General features: G+C 41.7%; 1 protein-coding gene across 1 annotated transcript in view; it reads right to left on the reverse strand.

Moving 5' to 3' along the window:
• Nucleotides 1-20,294, reverse strand: part of ERC2 (ELKS/RAB6-interacting/CAST family member 2) — a 1,669,968-nt gene that overhangs the window by 363,390 nt on the left and 1,286,284 nt on the right. Inside the window, exon 15 of the mRNA XM_006862059.1 lies at nt 14,959-15,106. Within this exon, the coding sequence (XP_006862121.1) occupies nt 14,959-15,106 (148 nt within the window). The remainder of the gene's footprint in view (nt 1-14,958; nt 15,107-20,294) is intronic.

A 20,294-nucleotide genomic window follows, 5' to 3' on the forward strand; every position in this document is an offset into this window, starting at 1 on the left:
AACAACAACAACAACAACAGTTCCTCAGTATGTTGAAGCCAGAGCTGAGCTCGAGTTCTGATTATCAGGTCCTATCTTGTCCTACCACCTTCTACTACCTGTCAAAGCATTCTTGGAGGGGTGGCCCAAATCCATAAAAACTGAGAAGAGAAACTAGCTTTGTGACCACACACGTCTTCTTTCTCCTTGATTACCCAAAGGGGCTTTGGCACATGTCAGATAGCCCAACCCAGCAGGGTCCCTGATTGGTTTCTAAGCAGTGTTTGCAATTCTAGAAGTGCTGTTGTTGTTGTTGTTATGTGCCATCGAGTCAGTTCTGACCCATCGTGACCCTGCATAGGGTTTCCAAGGAGCAGTAGGTGGGCTTGCACAGCCAACCTTGCAGTTCAAACAGCTTTGCAGTCTGGTGCGTTGACCCACAGCGCCAACCAGAAGTGCAGAGCCATTGAGAAAGAAGGAATAAACCAACCAGGCATACTCAGGAAACTGGAGATCTGGGTTATATGAACGAGGCCTGGAGTGAGACCTTCTGAGTTGTCCTTCTTGTTCCGTGAGTTTGCACTGTTTTCTGGGATCGCTGCCTCCCAATACAATCTCATTTTATAACCTCTGTGCACAATTCATCCCCAGACTGTGTCAAAGATCATCTGACTGAAGATGAGCTGGCTTTGTCCCACAAGCATGCCCCAAAGGCCAAATCAAGGCAGAGATAAGAGAGTGGTTTTTTGTTTTGTTTTGTTTTTTTGGTAGTTGTGTGTGTAGTTTTAAAATAATCTCATCTAAATACCAGTGTTGTGAGGTTCTGGCTCCCCCACCTTGTCAATTGAGCAACTGCACTTGGCGAGCAGACCTGAAAAGATCAGAGTCCACCTCCTGCCTGTGGTTTGGCCCACTCACGTCTTCCGCCGTGCTCCTTGCTTTGTCCTCCACTCAGCTCACCTCACACCACCCTGCAAGCGTCTGTCCTGTTTTTCTTGGGTAGGCATTTCCAGACACTGCTCCCCCTTAAAAATGACCCTCAGACCCCTCTTTGAATATCCTCTCAATGCTTTACTTTTCTTCATAGCACTTGTCATTTAATACATTATAAATTTCATGTCTTTTTTCATTTCTTGTCCTCCCTCCTGCAGAGGTATAAGCTCTGTGGGGCAGGGATTTTGTCTGTTTTGTTCAGTGCCATAGTTGTGGCACTGGATATATAGTATATGCTCAATAAATGCTTATTATATGACTGAATGAATTGCCCGTTACTTCCCATGTCAACCTTCCAAAAGAAGTTTTAAAAAAAAACCCTGCTTTCTAGTTTCTTAGCTTACTTATTATTTGCACCATCCACAGTTGAATTCTGCAGCAAATATATGAGTTGTATGTTATCCAAGTGTAGTCTGACAAACTCAACACAAGCCATTGACAGATACATAAAATTTTATAAATGTCAAGAGCTTTGTAGAAGGGAGATATTTCTTAATTATCTAAAAGCCTTACAAACACCCATAAGTCTAATAAGTCAACTTTTAGACATTAATCCTAAGGAAAATAACAGAAAAAAAAAAAAAAGATTTATGTATTAAGATGTACTTAATCATGTGATTATAAAAGGGGAAAACTAAGAACAAATTAAAGCCTCAGCAATAGGAGGATAAAAAACTTAATTATGGCAATGATGAAAATCATACAACCAAGAAATATGTTTCGAAGACTTTTAGGGACATGAGAGAATGCATACGATATAAAATATTAAAAAGACTAAAAAGCTTTTTTATGTACCATGTCATATCAGCGTTCAAATAAGAATGTAGAAAACTGTAAGAAGCTACAAATCTTAATGACAGTTACTTATGAGTGGCAGAATTATGAGTGATTTTAGGTTTCTTATTTATATTTTTCTGTTTCTATAATGAGCATATATAGTTGTTGTTATTGTTGTTACCTGTGGTCGAGTCAGTTCCGACCCATAGTGACCCTGTATAGGGTTTCCAAGGAGCAGCTGGTGAGCTTGAACTGTTGACCTTGAGGTTCAAACCAACTTTGCAGTCCAGCGCACTAACCCACAGCGCCACACCAGGACACTTATTCATATGCTTTCAACTACTAAGGAAAAGTGATTATTTACATAGTAAGGACAGTTATAAAATCTATGCTACTTTCTAATACAGTCCTTTACTGTGGGCTAAAATAAAAGAACAACACTGAAATGGGAGATTCTGGACTTTGTAACTCTGTTTTAATGAGCAGTAAAGAATGAAAACAAAACAAAACAAAACAAAAAAAAAACCATTGGGGCATCTACCCAAAAAGAATATGGAATTGAAGTTCAAACCTTGTAGGGCTAAAGATCAACTACTGAAGATTTTTAATTCTGTTGTTGACAGTTACTTTTCTATAACAATAGGGGAAAAAACAAAACAAAACCCCACTGCTATGGGGCTGATTCTAATTCACAGGGACCCTATAGGATAGAGCCCAATGACTAAAGGAGGGTGACACATTTCTACTGCCGTGCAATTATTATTTGAAAAGCAGTAGTAGAAGAAATTCTTTTGCCTGGCAGAGCAAACACATATTACACTATTATGCTGGTTAACAACAACATCAGTCTGGTAGTATTAGTTATTTAATGGACAATGGCTGGCCTGTTAGACAAGCACTGAACTGCTAATGGTATGGCTGGTGGTTGAAACCTATTGGTCACTCCTTGGGAACTCTCAGAGTCTCTATGAGTTGGAATCCATTTAAAGGCACTTAGCAACAACAATATGAAGTGAAAGGTGTCCTGGTGTGACACTATAGGGTAAGCACTGAACTGCTAACTGCAAGGTCAAATCCGTGGTTCAAACCTACTGGTAGCAACTTTAGAAACCACATAAAGGGTCAGTATGAGTTGGAACCGACTCGATGGCAATTAATAAAAATATCAACAACATGAATCAAAATGGAGTCCTGGTGTGGCGCTGTAGGATAAGCACTGGACTACTTAATAACCACAAGTGCAGCGCTCAAACTCACCAACCCCTCTTTGGAAACCCTATACAGGGTCGCTGTGAGTCTGACCCAACAGGATAGCCCTTAACAACAAGGAAGTGAAATACAACCCTAGAAACCCTGTGGGGCAGCTGCCGTCTATCCTACAAGGTCACTGAGTCGTCATTGAGTCCGCACTGACTGCACTATATCCAGGTTGAGTTTTTTTGAGTGTGTAGGGGTGGGGATGAGCTGGGGGTGGGGGCGGTGTTACAAAACGGGAGTGAAAACGGGCTTTTCTTTCATTTTGAAATTCCATAACAGGAGGACACAGGGGCAGGAAGTCGGATCTCTTTTCAATTCATTTGAAATGATAAGGTGAAGACAGCTTGGAAGGACTTTTAATTATATGATGAGAGGACAGAAGAGAGGTGGGGGAGAAAAAGGGACCAGGAGAAACCTGTTTTTAGATGCTAACTAATGAAGAAGAACTGAAAAACTAAAAGGGGTGGAAAGGCTTTGAAGGAGATACCTTGAGAATGAAATAGGCCAGAAGAGGCAAGTCCAGACATTTCTTGCCGGAAACATAAATGGCACCACACTTGACGGAGCCCCTAGTTCTGTTCCTCACCCCTCACTCCCACTACCCCCCAGTGACAGCAGGGGGGGATACGTGGTGACCCAGGAGGGGGTGACTTCCCCCCATCAGACCTGCCTAAGGTGACTTCAGGTCAGCACAGGAGCCTGGCTGGGACAAGAAGGAGGGACTGGGAGTGGGCACTCGGGGCCATATACTAAGGTCTCCTTCTTAGGTTCCTTTTTAGTCTCAGTGAATGGGGGCTGTGACGTAAATGAAGTATCACACCAACTTGGAGTCATCTGTTGGGAAGAGTGTGGAAGGCTTTGGAATGAGACCTGCCTGGGCTCTAGCTCTGTCCTTCACCAGTTGTGGCATCTTTGCCAAGTTCCTGGACCTCAGTTTCCTCATCTCTGAAATGGGATTCATAGTACATGGTTTTCAGTTACAGTGAGAATTAAATGAGATCATCTATTTTAAACCCTTAGCCCACTGTTAGGGATACAGAAAAGTCAAACCCAACTGATTGTTATTGAGTTGATTCCTACTCATGGCAAACCCATGTGTCAGAAAGCACAAATGCTCCATAGTGTTTCCTTGGCTATAATCATTATTGAGAGCAAAGGTGAATCTGACCCAAAGCACAGTATTTTTAATTGTCTCATATGCATGTGAAAGCTACACACTGAGTAGGAAAGACTGAAAAATAACGGATGCACTTGAACTATGGTGTGGGAGAAGCTTATTGAATATACCATGGACTGCCGGAAGAGCAAACAAATCTGTGTTGGCAAAAGTACAGTCAGAATGCTCCTCAGAAGTGAGGTTGCTGAGAATGGGTCTCATGCACTTTGGACATGTCATCAGGAAGCAGTCTTATCCATGACAGACAAGAATATCATGCTTGGAAAAGTAGACGGTCAGTGAAAACAATGAAGACCTCGCTCAATAAGATCAAATACCATGCTGGCTACAACAATGAGCCCAGACATGGGGACGTGGTGAGGATAACACGAGACTGGGCAACGTTTTGTTCTCTTGTACTTAGTGTTACTAGGAGTCAGAACTAACTTGATGGCACCTGGTGATGAATCGGGCTGCGAACCTTAAGGTCAGTGGTTCGAAACTACCAGCTGTTCCGTGGGAGAAAGATGAGGCTTTCTACTCCCATAAAGATTTAACCGACTCGATGGCACTTAACAAAGGAGCTCTGGTAGCGTAGTGGTTACGAATCGGGCTGCGAACCTTAAGGTCAGTGGTTCGAAACTACCAGCCGCTCCGCGGGAGAAAGATGAGGCTTTCTACTCCCGTAAAGATTTACACCCTCGGAAACCCTGTACAGGGTCGCTATGGGTCAGAACCGACTCGACGGCACTTAACAACAACAACAACAACAACCCCCACAGCAACAATCTTTGTGAAAGCAGATTGCAGTTCCTATCTTCGGTGGTGCCACAGGCTGGATTTTAGCCACCAACTGTTTGGTTACTGGATGAACATGATGTCTCTGTGCTATGCATGGGACCTCTTTGGTATACAGTTAACCATCAAAAATCAGTTGCCATCTAGTTTACTCGACTGTGATTCACAGGGTTTTCAATGGATGGCTTTTCAGAAGGCGATTGCCAAGTCTTTCTTCCTCTGGGTATCTCTGGGTAAGCTCGAACCTCTAATCTTTCAGTTAGCAGCAAAACTGTGTTAATCATTTGCACAACCAAGGGATGCCAGATATACAGTAAGACCTCAAACAACAGCAACAAAACATTAATATCTCCCACTCTAAAACGTGAGTAGAAAAACCATCAGGAAGAGCAAGACCCCTGAACTTATTACCCCCACAGCTACATCCTTTTGAAGCAATGTCTATTCAAGAACTCCCCACTCCCCGCTCCCTGCCCCAATTTTATAGTGTAGCAGCTGAAACTCCCTCTTCCCCAAAATGTGACATCTCCCTAGTGGCTGATTTCATGGGGGACTATTTCTTCCCATACACACACAAATTTGCTAGAGGATCTGAATGTTCTTAGAGGCAGTAATGAACAGGTTAAAGTCGAGTGGATTTCAAACATGTCTAATCCAATAAGAGGTTTGGTAAAACATGCGTTATCACTTAAAGAATAAATGTTTAAAAATAGAGCACAGATGTGAAATTTGAATTAAAAAAAAAGAGAGAGAGAGAGAGACAGCTCATGAGAGATCTTGTTGGCATTTCTGCGTTATTCTCTGTTTTGGTCACCTTCAGCTCAGCCTGTTATTCTGTTCCATTCTGCCAACTGTTACATACTGTGGGGGGGGCTTCCAAATACTGAAGCAAATTTGGCAAATAGCTCGGAAACTTAACAGTCAGATCTATCTCCCCCTCTACGTATGTCTAAAAGCAGGAGAATGCAGTGGTAAAGTTTGTGTCTTCAACTTATACGTGCAAAATTAAACTCAAAATGCCAAAAATGTGCTTTGACTTAAACTACCAATGTTGACCGTTGTTAAGTGCCATCCAATGGGTTCTGACTCATAGTGATCCTGTATAGAGTTTCCAAGAAGCAGCTGGTGGGTTTGAACCACCAACCCTGTGGTTAACAGTCCAGTGCTTATCGTACAGTGCCACACCAGGACTCCATTGAAACCTTTAGGGGAGGCATCACAGTTGCAGTGGTAGGCTATTGATGTTTGCTGTTAAGTGTCTTCAAGACAGTTCCAACTCATAGTGACCCAGTACATGGTATTCGAGGAGCGGCTCGTGAGCTTGAAGTGCCGACCTTGTGGTTCATACTGACCTTGCAGTGCAGCACATTAACCCATAGCACCATATCAAGACTCTGAGACATATAGTAAGTGTATGTTAAACTCTGTTAAGATTTGTATTTTTACAGGAAGCATGCCCTGATCCTTCCAATAAGCAAAGAGTTTCGAACTTTTGAGAACACCTTTGCACTTCTCTCATTCTGACACTTTAGCAATTTCTCCTGTTATCTATGTCATGAGCTAATATCTTATCTCAGTGGTGATAAAACTGATAACAGCCCAAGGCTCAAGGACAGCGTCAACATCTCCTTCTACAGTTCAAGAGGGCCCAACAAACTGGCCAGTGGCCATGTTTTAAAGATGTGGCTTTCAACAAAGCAACTCTTTAAAGGAGAGACTCAGAGAATGTCTGTAAGAGGTAGCTTGATGCTCTGGGCAGATGCTCTTCCAATAGGAATTGGAATCAGGTATGAGATCACAGAGAATATGCATTGCTGCCGCTATCTTTGAGTGCTATTTTGAATTGTAACTGGCAAATTTAATGGATTCCCTGAGTATCAGGTTTGAGGCAACAGCTGCCTAGACTCAGGAATGTTTCCAGACAGGGAGAGTAGACTAGCATCCTGCCTAATCACTTGGCTACTATGAGGAAACCGACTTCAGTAAAACTGAGCAGTTCAAGTTTTACCTCCAGGAGAAAGCCTTGCCCTCTGCTAGCTGGGGAGCAATATGAGCATTTATTTAATTAATTAATTTTTTTTTTTTTTTAAACAGAGGGGTTCCTTAGAACACACAGAAAAGACACTTTGCATTGAAGTCAAAGATAAATAGAGATGTGGGTATAGTCTACTAGTGGGGCAGCTTATCCCAAAGTGAGTTTGCAGTACTAACCAATGCATTTGCATTTCAGCAATTTGATCCAGGGCAAGTCTGTGATGCATTACAATACTGGGATCAAATCAAGCTTTTCTGGAGTTCATCCAACCACAACAGGAGGCTATGGGAACCCCAATTCATGGAGTTTCTCCACTGATGTTTAATGGGGCTGACCTCTTGAACCACAAAGGGTAATTAAAAGTCATCTACTTAGGATACAATGGAAGTGTAAATGGAAGCACAACCTTGTGGTCTGAAGAGTAAGTGGGTGGGTGGGGTTTGGCCAGCCCTGCAACCAACTTGTGAGCTTCCAGTTTTCCCTGGTAGGATGGCTCCACCTTGGCTGATAACCAATTTTTACTAGAATCACACCCTTTCAAGGGACTCTTCTGATGACATTCCAAGGCAGCCTTTACCTTCTCCCATTCTCAGCTACTCTTATGTTTACCTTGAAGATAGTCCTATAACTTTCTGGACAACACAGCCGAGCAGAGCCCCTACCTAGACAGATCCCATTGTCCCAGCTGGGCCTAGTCTCCAGAATGGAAAACAACCAATAAAATAGTTTCCTGGTCTTACAACCTTCTGTCACTGACTGAACAACATGCTCCTTGAACTGAAAAGCAACGCCTACCACATACTGAACGGGTAGAAAACGGGAAAAATCAAACCAAGTACAATTTATCTCTGATCTCAAAGGCATTTAAACTGGTTGAGAAATAAGCTGGTTCTAATTTTAACTAAACAATAGTGTCTGGCCCTCATTTAAAAAAAGGCATTTTCCTCAAAGATGTGCATATCACTGCTTCAGCACACAGGGAGCATTTGGGAATAAGGCTTAGGGGGTAAGATTTAGTTTTAAGCTTTCTTCAAAAATCCTTTAACAACAGGCAAATCCAATGATTTCAGAATTAATTATTTTGATGTCAGCCCTTTCTTCAAGGATAGAAGAAAGGACTTCGGGTAGATTGGATCCAAGACACAAAAGAAGGAAAGATGGTCATTTTAAATCATATTTTAAAAACTCGTTTCCCTGGAGACAAAAGCAAAATCGCAACGGAACCCACTCCCAGTTGAGACCCTCTTCCAATGCTGCACAAATCTGGAAGCCAGATTTTTTTGTTGTTGTTGTTCTTGTTAAAGGGGTGGAGTAAACGTGTGAGCAGTGCTTGTGAGGAAACAGAAAAAGGAAGAATTAACGTTTGGAAAATGTATATGTATACTATCAAGTAGAAATTATTCCATTATCTTTTCTTTTATACAACAAGTAACAGAAAGTTATTTTTTTTCTGTTCTTCTACCTTGATACCATGCTTAGCCTACCAGCAGCCTAAATGTCAACGCCTAAAGAGTGCCATAAAGATTCTTTTGTTGTTAAACATAGTTGGAATTTCTGAACTCATTTCATATCACCTTCTCTGGCTTTCATGACAGATGGCTAACAGGAGTTGAGGTATTTCTAAGCAAATTGATTTATGAGACATTCAGAAGTCTCAGGGATAAAATGGACAGGGGGCAGGGGAGAGACACGACTCCTTTAATAAGAACAAGAAATCTCTGCTACATTTGGGGACTCCATGGCATTTTAGTCAAGAAGAACCTAGGAAGTTAGAGAGGATTTGAAATAGAGTATGGTGAAGAGATTTTGAGGAGGAGAAGTTCAAATATGGCCATCATTGTAAATACAATGTCTTGAAACATGGAAAGAGAAAGCATGGGGCCATTCTGCGGACGGCACTTGGCAACAGCTTTGATCTTTCAGACCAACTCCTATAGGCTCCGGAAGTTCTGGTGTGGCAATGCAGGATAAACACAGGACTGCTAATCTTCAAGTCAACAGTTCAAGCCCACCAGTCACTCCCTGTAAACCCTACACATGGTTGCAGTGAGTCAGAACTGACTCAATGGTACTTAACAACAACAATAACCTAAAGTTCTGGACTTGCACTATAGGATACGCACTGGACTGCTAACCTCCAGGTCAGCAGTTCAAAACCACCAGTCCATCCTCAGAAAACCTACACGGGTCACAAAGAATCAGAACCAAGTTGAGGGTGCTTAACAACAACAGCATAGGTTGGTAGTGGCTGCCTGGAACACTAGGATGAGGAAAAATTTGAGATGAAGTCTTGTTTAAAGGGAGCAAAAATCAGGATTGATCGATGCTGCTTCCATTTTAATAAGCTACCCTGGTGATTCCCTCATTCATGCACTCATTTATTCATTTATACCTCTAGCCCACTCACTCAGTACAGTGGCTTGAGTTTGTTTTTATCCCAACATCATGGGAAGTCATGGTAGGGTTTTAGCAGTGGGGAATGGAGGATAATGAGCTTACACAAAATCTACCTTTAGAAAAGATCACACTTCTGCCCATTGGATTTTGAGAACAGGTAGGCTGGCTGGGAGGCTGGGTGCAATTTTAAAAGGGCACAACCAACACCTTTGGAGCAAGACATGAAGTGATGGCCCCTGCCTACCTCCTGACAGCAAGGTGGATGTGGGTTTGGATTCTGGTGGCAGAAGATCAGGGAGGACATTTTGTTAAAGGGTCTGCTCCCACATGACCTGAAAAATCTCATCAGGTGTGACAGGTGAATTCTTGCATTAGTTCTCTTTTGGGGTTTAAACCACATGGCAGTGCTTTATAAGAATACAAAGCAAAGCACCTGGGACTCTTTGGAAGTTGAAGCCAGGGGATTCAGAACATGAGCTCACTTGGGCATTCTTAAACAAAGGGCAGTCCAGAGTACTGCTCAAGGAAGCCCGCCCAGGTCTGAGGCTGTAGGGCAGGTGTATTCTACTTCCTATTAGCAGAGAATATCTGCTTCAGACTACACCCTCTTAGCAGACTTAGGAATTCTGGTGTAGCCCTGTAGGATACTGCACCGGACCACAAAGTCAGTCTGAACCACAAGGTCAAGGGCTCAAAGTCACCAGCCACTCCTTGGAAATCCTATACAGGGTCACTATGAATCACAAGTGACTTGAAGGCACCATCAACGATAACAAGTAGACAAGAGTTGTCTTCCCTACTCCATTATCGCTCTGACCATTAACTCCTCTGCTCCTGGCTCACTCCAGCCACACTGGTCTCCCTGCAGTTCCCCAAGCACACCACCTTATTCTTGCCTTAAGTCTTTGCACTGGCTCTGCCTGAAAGATTCTCATCCTAGATGTCTACATGGCTTATTCCCTCCTCTCCTTCAAGTCTGCTCAAATGTCTCCCCAGTGTCACCAGTCTCTTGCTCCTCCCCTGGCACTCTTGTTCATCCTTATACTGGTCCATATTTGTCTTCCTTCTGCCATGTAATTTACCAAATTATGTTCATCATTGATTTCTTGTCTTCCCCCAGTGAAAAGTAAGAACCTTGAGGAAGGGATCTTTGTCTATTTTGATCACTCATGTATTCCAAAGGCCTAAAACAATGACAAGCACATATGAGATATCTAATAGATATTTGGTGAGTCAAGACTCAGTGTGGAATTCTCACCAAGGTACCATTCCTGTCTAACCCCTATGCCCCTGGGCAACTTGCATGTGACAGTCTGAAGCATTCAAACTGTTTTTGTTTTTGTTTTCTCTAATGAGATCTATGATGTGTCAGGAGTTAATCCAAGGCTCTCAGTGCTGTTTTAGGAAGGTAGTGTTCAGCTCAGCTAGGTGCAAAACTTCAGCATCCCTACAGTACTGGGATCAAACCCTGGCACTGCTGGGTTTCTGTGGTTTGATGGTGAAGCCATGGGACCTGTCATGGTTTTGACCAGCTGAAAAATAAGAATGATGCTGTCCTCACTGGAGCTGGTACAGTTATCTGTTGTAGCTGAATCCCTAGCACCTGGCAGTAAGCCTGCAACATAGTAGGTGCTCAATTAGTTAGCTGGTGAATTATAAAGAGAAAATGAGAGAATATATGTATACACGAAGCACTTCACATAGGACCTGGCATGCAATAATCAGTCATTTCATTCACAAAACAAATATTTATTGCATGCCAAAAATGTGCCTGACTTAGTATAAGTACTGGGGGGGTTGTTGAGTGAGGTACTCATGTTCAGTCACCAGAGATGGCATGGGCAGTGAGTGAGTGGAGAGACTTCTATATGGATGGGACCAGCTCCAAAGAATGCCTGAAGAGGTTGGCACCTCCCATGAGCCAAAATATCTCAACCTCTGCAGAGGAGACTGGACAGGTGAGCGCCTGGACCTTGGGTATGGACCCCTGAAAGAGCTTTGTTCTTCATGGTCAACCATGCAAGTGTTTAGAATTGTGGTCTGGGACTTGTCCTCTTAGTGATGCCATCCTGGGTTAATGTCTATGTACACTGTATCCACAAACCCAGGTAAATTTAATAACTGAGTAGGTATCTTAGCAGGCAGCTGGGACTGGGGGTTCCTGACAGGCCTGCTCACTATTCCTCAAGTCTTTGGGTTTTAGGAGAGGAGGAACAAGGACAATTTTAGGGCCAACATCTGTCTGTTCTCTCTTTCACAGTTGAGCAGTGTACTCAACACCCCATGTCTCCCAGGTGTGTGTTAAACAGTGAAGGTAAAAATCACAAAAAAGCTTGTGTTTCAGTGCTGATGATGTCAGTTAGTAGTAGTAGTAGTGCTGGTGGTAGTAGCAGAACAGTAGACATTGAACTATTGTGTGCCAGGTACATACAAAACACTTCATAGACGTGATCCCCACAACATTGCTTTCTTATTTGGGCAACTAGTTCCTATTTACAGATAAAGTAACCAAGGTCAAGGAGAGTTTAGTATCTTATATGTGAACACCTAACTGACAAGAGCTAGAAATAAGATTGAACCTAAGCAATTCAACTCCACACACCTCTGCAAAATTGATGGTGGGGGCAAAGGGTCCTCTCAAACATCAAGCCTCCAAGTCCAGCTTTGAAGCCTCAGGGAGGAATCCAACTTCTTGGGGCCTCTGGTTCTTTCTCTATTAGGGCACCAGTTCTTTAGCTTGTTGGGAGTTGATGAGCTAATCTATGTAAAGCCTTTGATCCATATTTGGTACATGGCAAGAGCTCAAAAGTACCAAAAAATTTTGTTGATGTGAACAAAGATTCTCAGTGTAAGTACATTAGACTGAACTCATTCTTTGTAAATAGCAGGAAAACAGTCTTAAATGAGTTTTTGCATATTCTTCAGGTTCATTAAGATAAGAGGATGTGACATTTTCTGGGGATACCTTTTTGCTTGTTACCTTGAGTTCCTTCTGGACTTGGATGTGTGGAGTTAGACAGATTATCCCAAGTCTAAGCTCTTACAAAAGTTGCCTGGATTTGGGCAGTTATTTTGCACTGAGTCTCATTTATGTGGCCTGTAAAGTGGAGACAGTCCTGGGACTCAACCCAGAGGGCCGCTGTGACACTGGATACATCGCCTGGCACTGAGAAAATACTCAATAGGAGGGGGTTGTTTTCATCAGCAAAGGAATTACTAGTAGTGTTAAAGTCTTCATCATTTACAATACAGAGAAATCAATTCAGGTGACTTGCCTGTATTTGTCTAGAGTGGGCAGAATATGTGAAAGGATTCCAAACCTCCAAACCTAAAAGATTGAGGAGCCAGTCCTCCTCCTCTGTCTTTTTCTCCACAACAGCCCTCCAGACTCTGCCTTAGCCCAGGCGGGAGCCTACCTCTGCACGGCTGGGGTTTCCCAAATGTGCCCCATGATACCCAAAACCTAGTCTGTCGCAAATAATGAAGGCTTTGTGCAGTTTCCCAGGAGCAAATTGAAGGGCTACACTCAATCCTTCCTGGAATCTAGGAGTGCATTTTCATGATGCTGAGAAAGGGGAAAAAAAAAAAAAAGTGCAGCCTTAAAGAAAAAAAAAAAAAATCCTTACTCACAAGACTAGAAGGAGATATGAGAAGCCAAGTATTTAAGAAACAAGAAAGAAACATTCAAAAGGAGATTCTATTCTGCCAGGCAGCAAAGGCATCTCAGAAGAGCTGACCTATGGGTGGTCACCCAATCCAGAGCCAAGAGTAAATGTGTAATAAGGAAAATGACATGGCAAAGCAGCATAGAATGCTATTCTGTACGGTTCCAGACTACATGGCCACCAAGTTCAAGAAGTCATCCAAAGAGGTGAGGGTCAAGACAAGCTGTAACTTCTATGTGCCCCCACCCCCCAAGGCGGGGCCAAGTGTCTCCTCAGCAGCTGACTGACCTGAGACCTTTGGATCATGTATGCATCGTAGCTGGACCCATGGTACTTGGCCGTAATATCTGTACTGTAGCCAGCATCACAAGTGCATGGTATATTCGAGCTCGGGGGCTGTTTCTTAGGTTTATAAACCTGTGGGAGAAAGCTACAATGGTTAGATGCAGGAGGGGAGGGTGCAGGGCGCAGAGGGAAGGAGTCTAGGGAAAGCAAAGAAGGAGGCTCGTTTTGACTTTCTATGGCCACGTGGGTGGAAAATCTAGTGTAGGAGAAGCACAGCCCCAAACAAAGAGGTCAGATATAAGCTGTTCCAAAGCCTGGGGGCAGCGCTAGTGAGGCATGCCGCGCTGTGCAATGATCCCAGATTTGGTCTAGAAATGGCTGGGGCTCCCCTCTGCAAGGAGAGGATACCCAGGTATGGGTGGTGGTCTCTCTGTCTCTTAGCAAGGCAACCCCCATGAGAAATGGACTCCAGTTTGCCACCAAAGGATGCCTTTTCCTTCCTGAGGAGGGAAAGGGTTGGTCTAATTGTAAGGCGAAGAGGAATCAACCTTCTGGTTTCCCTTCCACTCATCCTACACACTATGCCCAACCCAGACCACCCTGGTAGGTGGAGATCTAGTTCTGGGGACTGAAGTTGAGGTGGATACCATCCACGTGGTCACCACGTGGTGGTTAGAAAGCTTCAGAGCTGCATGTGTGTGGCCTTAGCTAAGATGTGGCAGTCACTTTGTAAGGCCACAGACCGCTGGACCACAAACCTACTTCTGAATGGATTTCATAAAGAAGTAAGATCTGAGTGAATATCTTTATGCATCACTTACAAAAGTCACCCTCCTGCCCTCATTTATTTATGTATTTATATGGAAGAGAAATCATGGCTGAAAATGTCAGGAGTGCCTTTCCAATAAACTTCACACAATTATTTCTATGTCAGTCTTTCTCACAAAACTTGCCAGAAAGCAAAGAACCTTCTGCACAAGTTAGAACCATGATCCTCCTTCCTTTCCCTTCAAAATAAATACTGGGATCTAGAGAGGAGGAAAACAGGTGTTAAATAAACTAGACTGCATCATGGCTACAGGTATCTTCAAGACTAGCCTGGCAGTGTGAGGGGCTGGGAGATGGTGCTTGCCTGAATGGTACTGGGAGAAAAAAAGTTGAAGAACCAAATTTGGAAGTATGGAGAGAAAGAAACCTGAAGAACTGGATGAGAGAAGCTATTGAAGGAGGCCAGGAAGTGAGCAGGACAGAAGGGAACAGGTCTAAAAGAAGAAGGTGGCCCAGAATTTAATTAGGAGTTTCTAGGATTTAGTCAGAAGTTAACCAAAGTCCACTGGAAGGAAGAGAGCTGTTTTGGGGGTGATGGTGCTAATACAAAAGAAAGGAAAACAGTGCTGATTGCAAACCACACAAGCCCAGGCAACATGCGCAGAAACACAGAAAAGCAGTAAAATGGCATTCCAGTGACAACTCAGGCCATTTCACTCCTACCACTCAGGTCATTTCAGCTTGAGCCCGCAGAATGGACTTGGGGAAATGAAGAGTAGCTAAACCCAGGGAAAGCACCCAAGACTCCAACCGCAGCCAAACACACACCTTTCATCAGAAGGCCCTACCTGTTGCTTTAACTGATGCACGAGTCGGTCTTTTTCCCGCTTGAGAGCCATTACTTCTTCTTGAGTCTTTTTCTTTTTGGACGCAGACAATTCCAGCAAGGCAATGTTCGCATCTTTTTCACTGATTGCTGCAAGCAACGCTTCCTGTCTGGTAAAACAAAGAGTGTTGTTATCATTTTTATAAGGTTTAGAAAAGAAAATTGCATTGATAGTTGACATGAGCCACAACGTATCATCACAATGGGAAAGGTAATGGATAATGCTTAAGACAAACTACTTCAATGACTATCAGAATGGGCAGAAAAGCTTGGATTAGAATCTCTAAGATCAAGACAAACACCCTGGAGTCTCTGAGAGAGCCACTTTCAATGGCTTCCGAAGTACAGCTGAATATGGAATAGAAAAGGTAGAAGTGGGGAGGGGTCAATCTAAGCATTTTGTACTAAGTTACTTTAATCCATCATGTATCCACACATGTAACCATGCACACATACATACTTCCAGCCTTGCATGCATGCATCCATCATCCATCCATCCATCTACCCACTCATCCATGTGCCACGTCAATTCTAGGTACTCCAAGACAACGGAACAAAATTGGCAGGCAATTTCAACATCAAGTATTATTATTTGAAGATTTCATTGAGGCATAGGAATATATTTAGCCTCCATTTTGGGTTCAACTAGTGATGTATCACTGCTACCCCACTAAAAATGTTTCCTTCCTAAGTTTTCCTATTCTCAGTAATGACATACTTACCATTCACCAAGTAACCCAAACCTCAAACCTAGAAAACACCCTTAATTCCTTTCATGCCTTCTTCCTCACCACTCACCTCCGTCCCAAGTCAACCCACCAACAACTTCAGTTGGTTTTACTTAAATACACATTGGTTATCTAACTCTTTTCTCGCTATCAGAGCTTTCCCAATTACCACTGCAAAAGCAAGTTACTGGTCCAGAAACTAATCTTTACAAACATCATACATCTGATTACACCACTCTGTTGCATGAAGACAGTGTCTCCCACTTTCTACATTCTACCCAGGTCACTGATCTCTCACAGTATATGATTTGAATTTTTTTTTTTTTTTTCATAGAACTCTTCACTGTTTGCATTTATTCCAGATATTTTTGGTTTTCCAGACTTGACACTTCATGAAACTGGAAGATCATTTGTCTTATTCATTACCAATTATCCAGTTTCTAGAAGAGTATCAAGCATATAGTGAGTCCTCAAAAATGTTTGTTGAGTGAGTAAATGATAAGTTCACTCTACTTTTTTTTACAAGTTTTTTTTTAAAACAACACTATACAATTCTTCCTGCCATTATACAATTCTTTGCTTCTTGCTTAATCTTTGATCATGGCTTACTCATCACAAAATTTAAGTTGGCTTCTTTCATCTTTACATTCTCATTTTATGACATCTGTCATGGAATTTAAGCTAGAATTTTCTGGAATGCTTTTTGACTAGGAAAGTGCTCTCCTAAGTATTTCTACCATCAGAGTCGTGTTTCCAACATCTGCCCAGCTTCTGCAACATTCTGGATACTCAGAAGACCACATAACACAGAGAAGCCTCCAAACTGGTATTTTCCTTGCACACAAATCTCAGGAACAAAACTTGGTCATAATCCTGTTGCCTTTTTAAAATCCCCACCAACAGTCTAGACCCCTCTCAAGATGTTTGCACTAGATAGTCACTTGGATCTTACACTTTACTCCTTTTCACTGAAGTGATGTGTGTGGACTTCCCTGGGTCCCATTAATGCCAAGCAGTAGGAGCTTCTGTCTGAGGCTCAGGCAGACATGTGAGCAGCAGAACATGTCAGAAAATACCACGACTTTCCAGAAGAAAACCAGTGCAGGCTGGACTACCAGCAGCGACATTAATATCCTGCTTCACTGAGCCTGTCTCCTTCTGGATAACATCTTGAGACATTAGACAAGTTTGCTGCTCATAGCCAGCACATGTTTATACATGAGGGGTTATAAGGACTTCAAATCATGGAGAACTCATTTGATATCTATGACAAACTGAGCTACAACATACCCAAAGTGATTGCAATATTTTATCTTACTCTGCACCAAATGGAAATGTCTCAAGCAAGCCTTTTTAATGAATCAATCTAAAAAGCCAGTATTAGGATAACGTAAGGAAGGGAGGATAGGAGACTGTTTTACACCTCTACTTACAATTGACTCTTCAAAGCCAAATGGAGCCAGTTAAAATAATGATGAAGAAATCTTAATGACATGTGAAACATGGCCATGTTTGTTGGAAAACAATTCTCAGTGAGTCTCTGGTGTTTAAGCACATTTTATGAGTCAGGTTCTATCTCCTTTTCTGATGATCTTTTCAAGGATGTTTTAAAAGTAGATAGTTGAGAGATAGAGTTAGTATCTATCTCCCTTCAAAGCAAAGGGTAGACATGCTTACTTACCTGTATAATAAAGACAGTGTCACCTTGCAGAGCAAAGGACCCATTGGAAAAGATCCAACTTCCCTATGCTCAGAGTTGCTGTCCAATTGCACTAGTCACATTCCATGTACAGCCAGCTCTCTGACCTATTCCTGTAGTCTTCATGGGACTTGGGCAAGGGAAAGTGATACAAATATTCTGATGTTGTTCTCTCTACTATGAGTTCCTGTGTCTGGCTCAGTCATCTCTTGTTATCTGACAGCAACCATGAAACTAAGACAGGCTAAGTTATTAGTGTGCCAGTAAGAAAAGTCCTGGACCCTTCATAGTTGTTGACATGCTAGTGTATATACTTAAAAACTATAAAATTATAGTCACAGAAGGGAGAAAAAAACAAACAAAAAAAACCCTAGAAGGAAATAAACCAAAATGCTGTAAGTCATCATTTCATATGGTAGAATAGATAACTTTTATTTTTAGTAGTTTATATTTTTCTGCATTATTTCTCTTTCTTTCATAAAATATACACACATATTCTATACATATATATAAAAAATTTAAGTAGATAGTTTCAGACAGCAAGTAATTATAGTCATATGCTTCAAAGCTTACATATGTGAAATTTGCTTGTTTTCCTACCCAGGTATTAGTGTTTTGTCTCCCTTACTCTTTATACGGAGTCCTGGTGTGGCACTGTAGGATACATTAAGGTCAGTTTGAACCCCAAGTCTGGTAATTCAAGTTCACCAACCCCTACTTTGAAACCCTATACAGGGTCCCTATGAGCCGGAACCGACTCAGGGGCAATTAAGGACAACAACAACTCTTTATAGACAGGTGTATGCAGTATCCCCAACTCCCTGCCTTTCACACACAAACTCAATTATCTGGTACAATCTACATTATTCCCCATTTGGACAATTGCATTCATCTGTTGACTAAAACTTCTATACCACTTTTGTCTGTCATTAATACATTTTCCTCTTCTCTGTCACCATTTAAGAAGTCCTAGTGTCATACGCTCTGGTAACGTAGTGGTTACGAGTTGAGCTGCTAACCTCAAGGCCAGCAGTTCCACAGAAGAAAGATGAGGCTTTCTGCTTCCGTAAAGATTTATAGCCTCAGAAACCCTGTGCAGGGTCACTATGAGTCGGAACCAACTCCACGGTACTTAACAACAACAGTGTCATGCTATAGGATACGCACTGGACTGCTAACTGATCAGTGGTGCAAATCTACCAGTTATTCCTCAGAAATCCTATATAGGTTTACTATGAGTCATAACTGACTCAACAAATGAGTCGTAACTTAACAAATCAACATTTTAAATTACACAGCTTTAATAACAGCTAAAATCATCACTGACCCAAAGAATGGTCATCTTAAACACCTTGCTGTTGTTTTTAAGTGCTGTTGAGTCAGTTTTGACTTATAGCAATCTTATGTAGGGTTTCCAAGTAGTGGCTGGTGAGTTTGAACCACTGACATTGTGTTTAGCAGTCCAGTGCTTATGCTACAGTGCCACACCAAGACTCTTTGTTCCTTTATAATTCTATAAATTGTACTTTGGATATTTTAACATGTATTTCTTCTTTTATAACATCATCAAAAATCACAATAAATTAATTTCTAATTCTCAATTTTCCATCAATCAGAAAAACATTTATCAACTCCTAGTTTTCTACAGTAGGAGCTCTGTTAGCGTAGTGGGTACAAATCGGGCTGTGAACCACAAGATCAGCAGTTCAAAACTACCAGCTGTTCCATGGGAGAAAGATGAGGCTTTCTGCTTCCATAAAGATTTACAGCCTCGGAAACACTGTACAGGGTTGTTATGAGTCGGAACTGACTCCACAGCACATAACATCAACAACAAGTTTTCTACAGATGTTACCCTTAAATATATCACCAAATCTAATTGTTTTAAATTATTAAATCTCTATTTAAAACCTATTTTATAAAAGGAAACTTTAAAGCTATTCTTTAAAATTAATATTCACAAAAAAGAATTCATTTTGCTCTCTGCAAGCTTCCTTTATTGTTTTTGTTTTGCTTTGCTTTTGACTAACAAATCTCTGAATAAAATTACTGTAACAAATATCATATATATTTTTTAAAGCCTCAGTTAAAATACTGGCCATAAACTAATGACAATGATCCCTAAGATATCCTAATTAAAATCTATACTCAACTGTTGCTGTGGTTAAGTGGTGCTAACTCATTTTCAAACTCATGGCAACCCTGTATAGGGTTTCTGAGGCTTTGCATCTTTGAGGGAGCAGAGAGGCTCAACTTTCTCCCACAGAGTGACTGGTAGGCTCAAACCATGGACCTTGGTGGTTCACAATCCAGTGCTTATTGTATGGAGCCACTGAGTTCCCCTATACTCAATAATTCTATTTTAATCAAGGAATAATTAGCAGAAGATAGTAAGATGTAAAAAACTAAAATGTATATAAAAATATTACACTTTAGATTATTCACAAAGGTATTCTGAATACGTTAACGTCATTACCTATTTGTACAAGGATACTAGGCAGGGCACCATCATAATTCGAGGCTGACATAGCCATTGTTTTTAAAAGCAATCCATAAACTTTATAAAATGAATTTAAAACAATTCTTTATTAAGTTAGTAACTTAGAGTGAATCATTTAAATTGCTTTGAGCTAATTCTGCACTTATGGCTTTTCATCCAACTTGCTTTAAGTAAGAATTTTTTGATACTGACTTTATTTTGCAAGATCTATACTTTCATAGTATGGTGTTGTTGCTAAGTGCCATCAAGTCGATTACAACCCATAGCAACCCTTATAGGGTTTCCGAGGAGCAGCAGGTGAGCTTGAATTGCCAACCTTGCTGTTCAAACTAACTTTGCGGACCAGCACATCAACCCATTGCACCACACCA

Source organism: Chrysochloris asiatica, unplaced genomic scaffold (genome assembly GCF_000296735.1).
Source record: "Chrysochloris asiatica unplaced genomic scaffold, ChrAsi1.0 scaffold00046, whole genome shotgun sequence".
NCBI classification, from domain to species: domain Eukaryota; kingdom Metazoa; phylum Chordata; class Mammalia; order Afrosoricida; family Chrysochloridae; genus Chrysochloris; species Chrysochloris asiatica.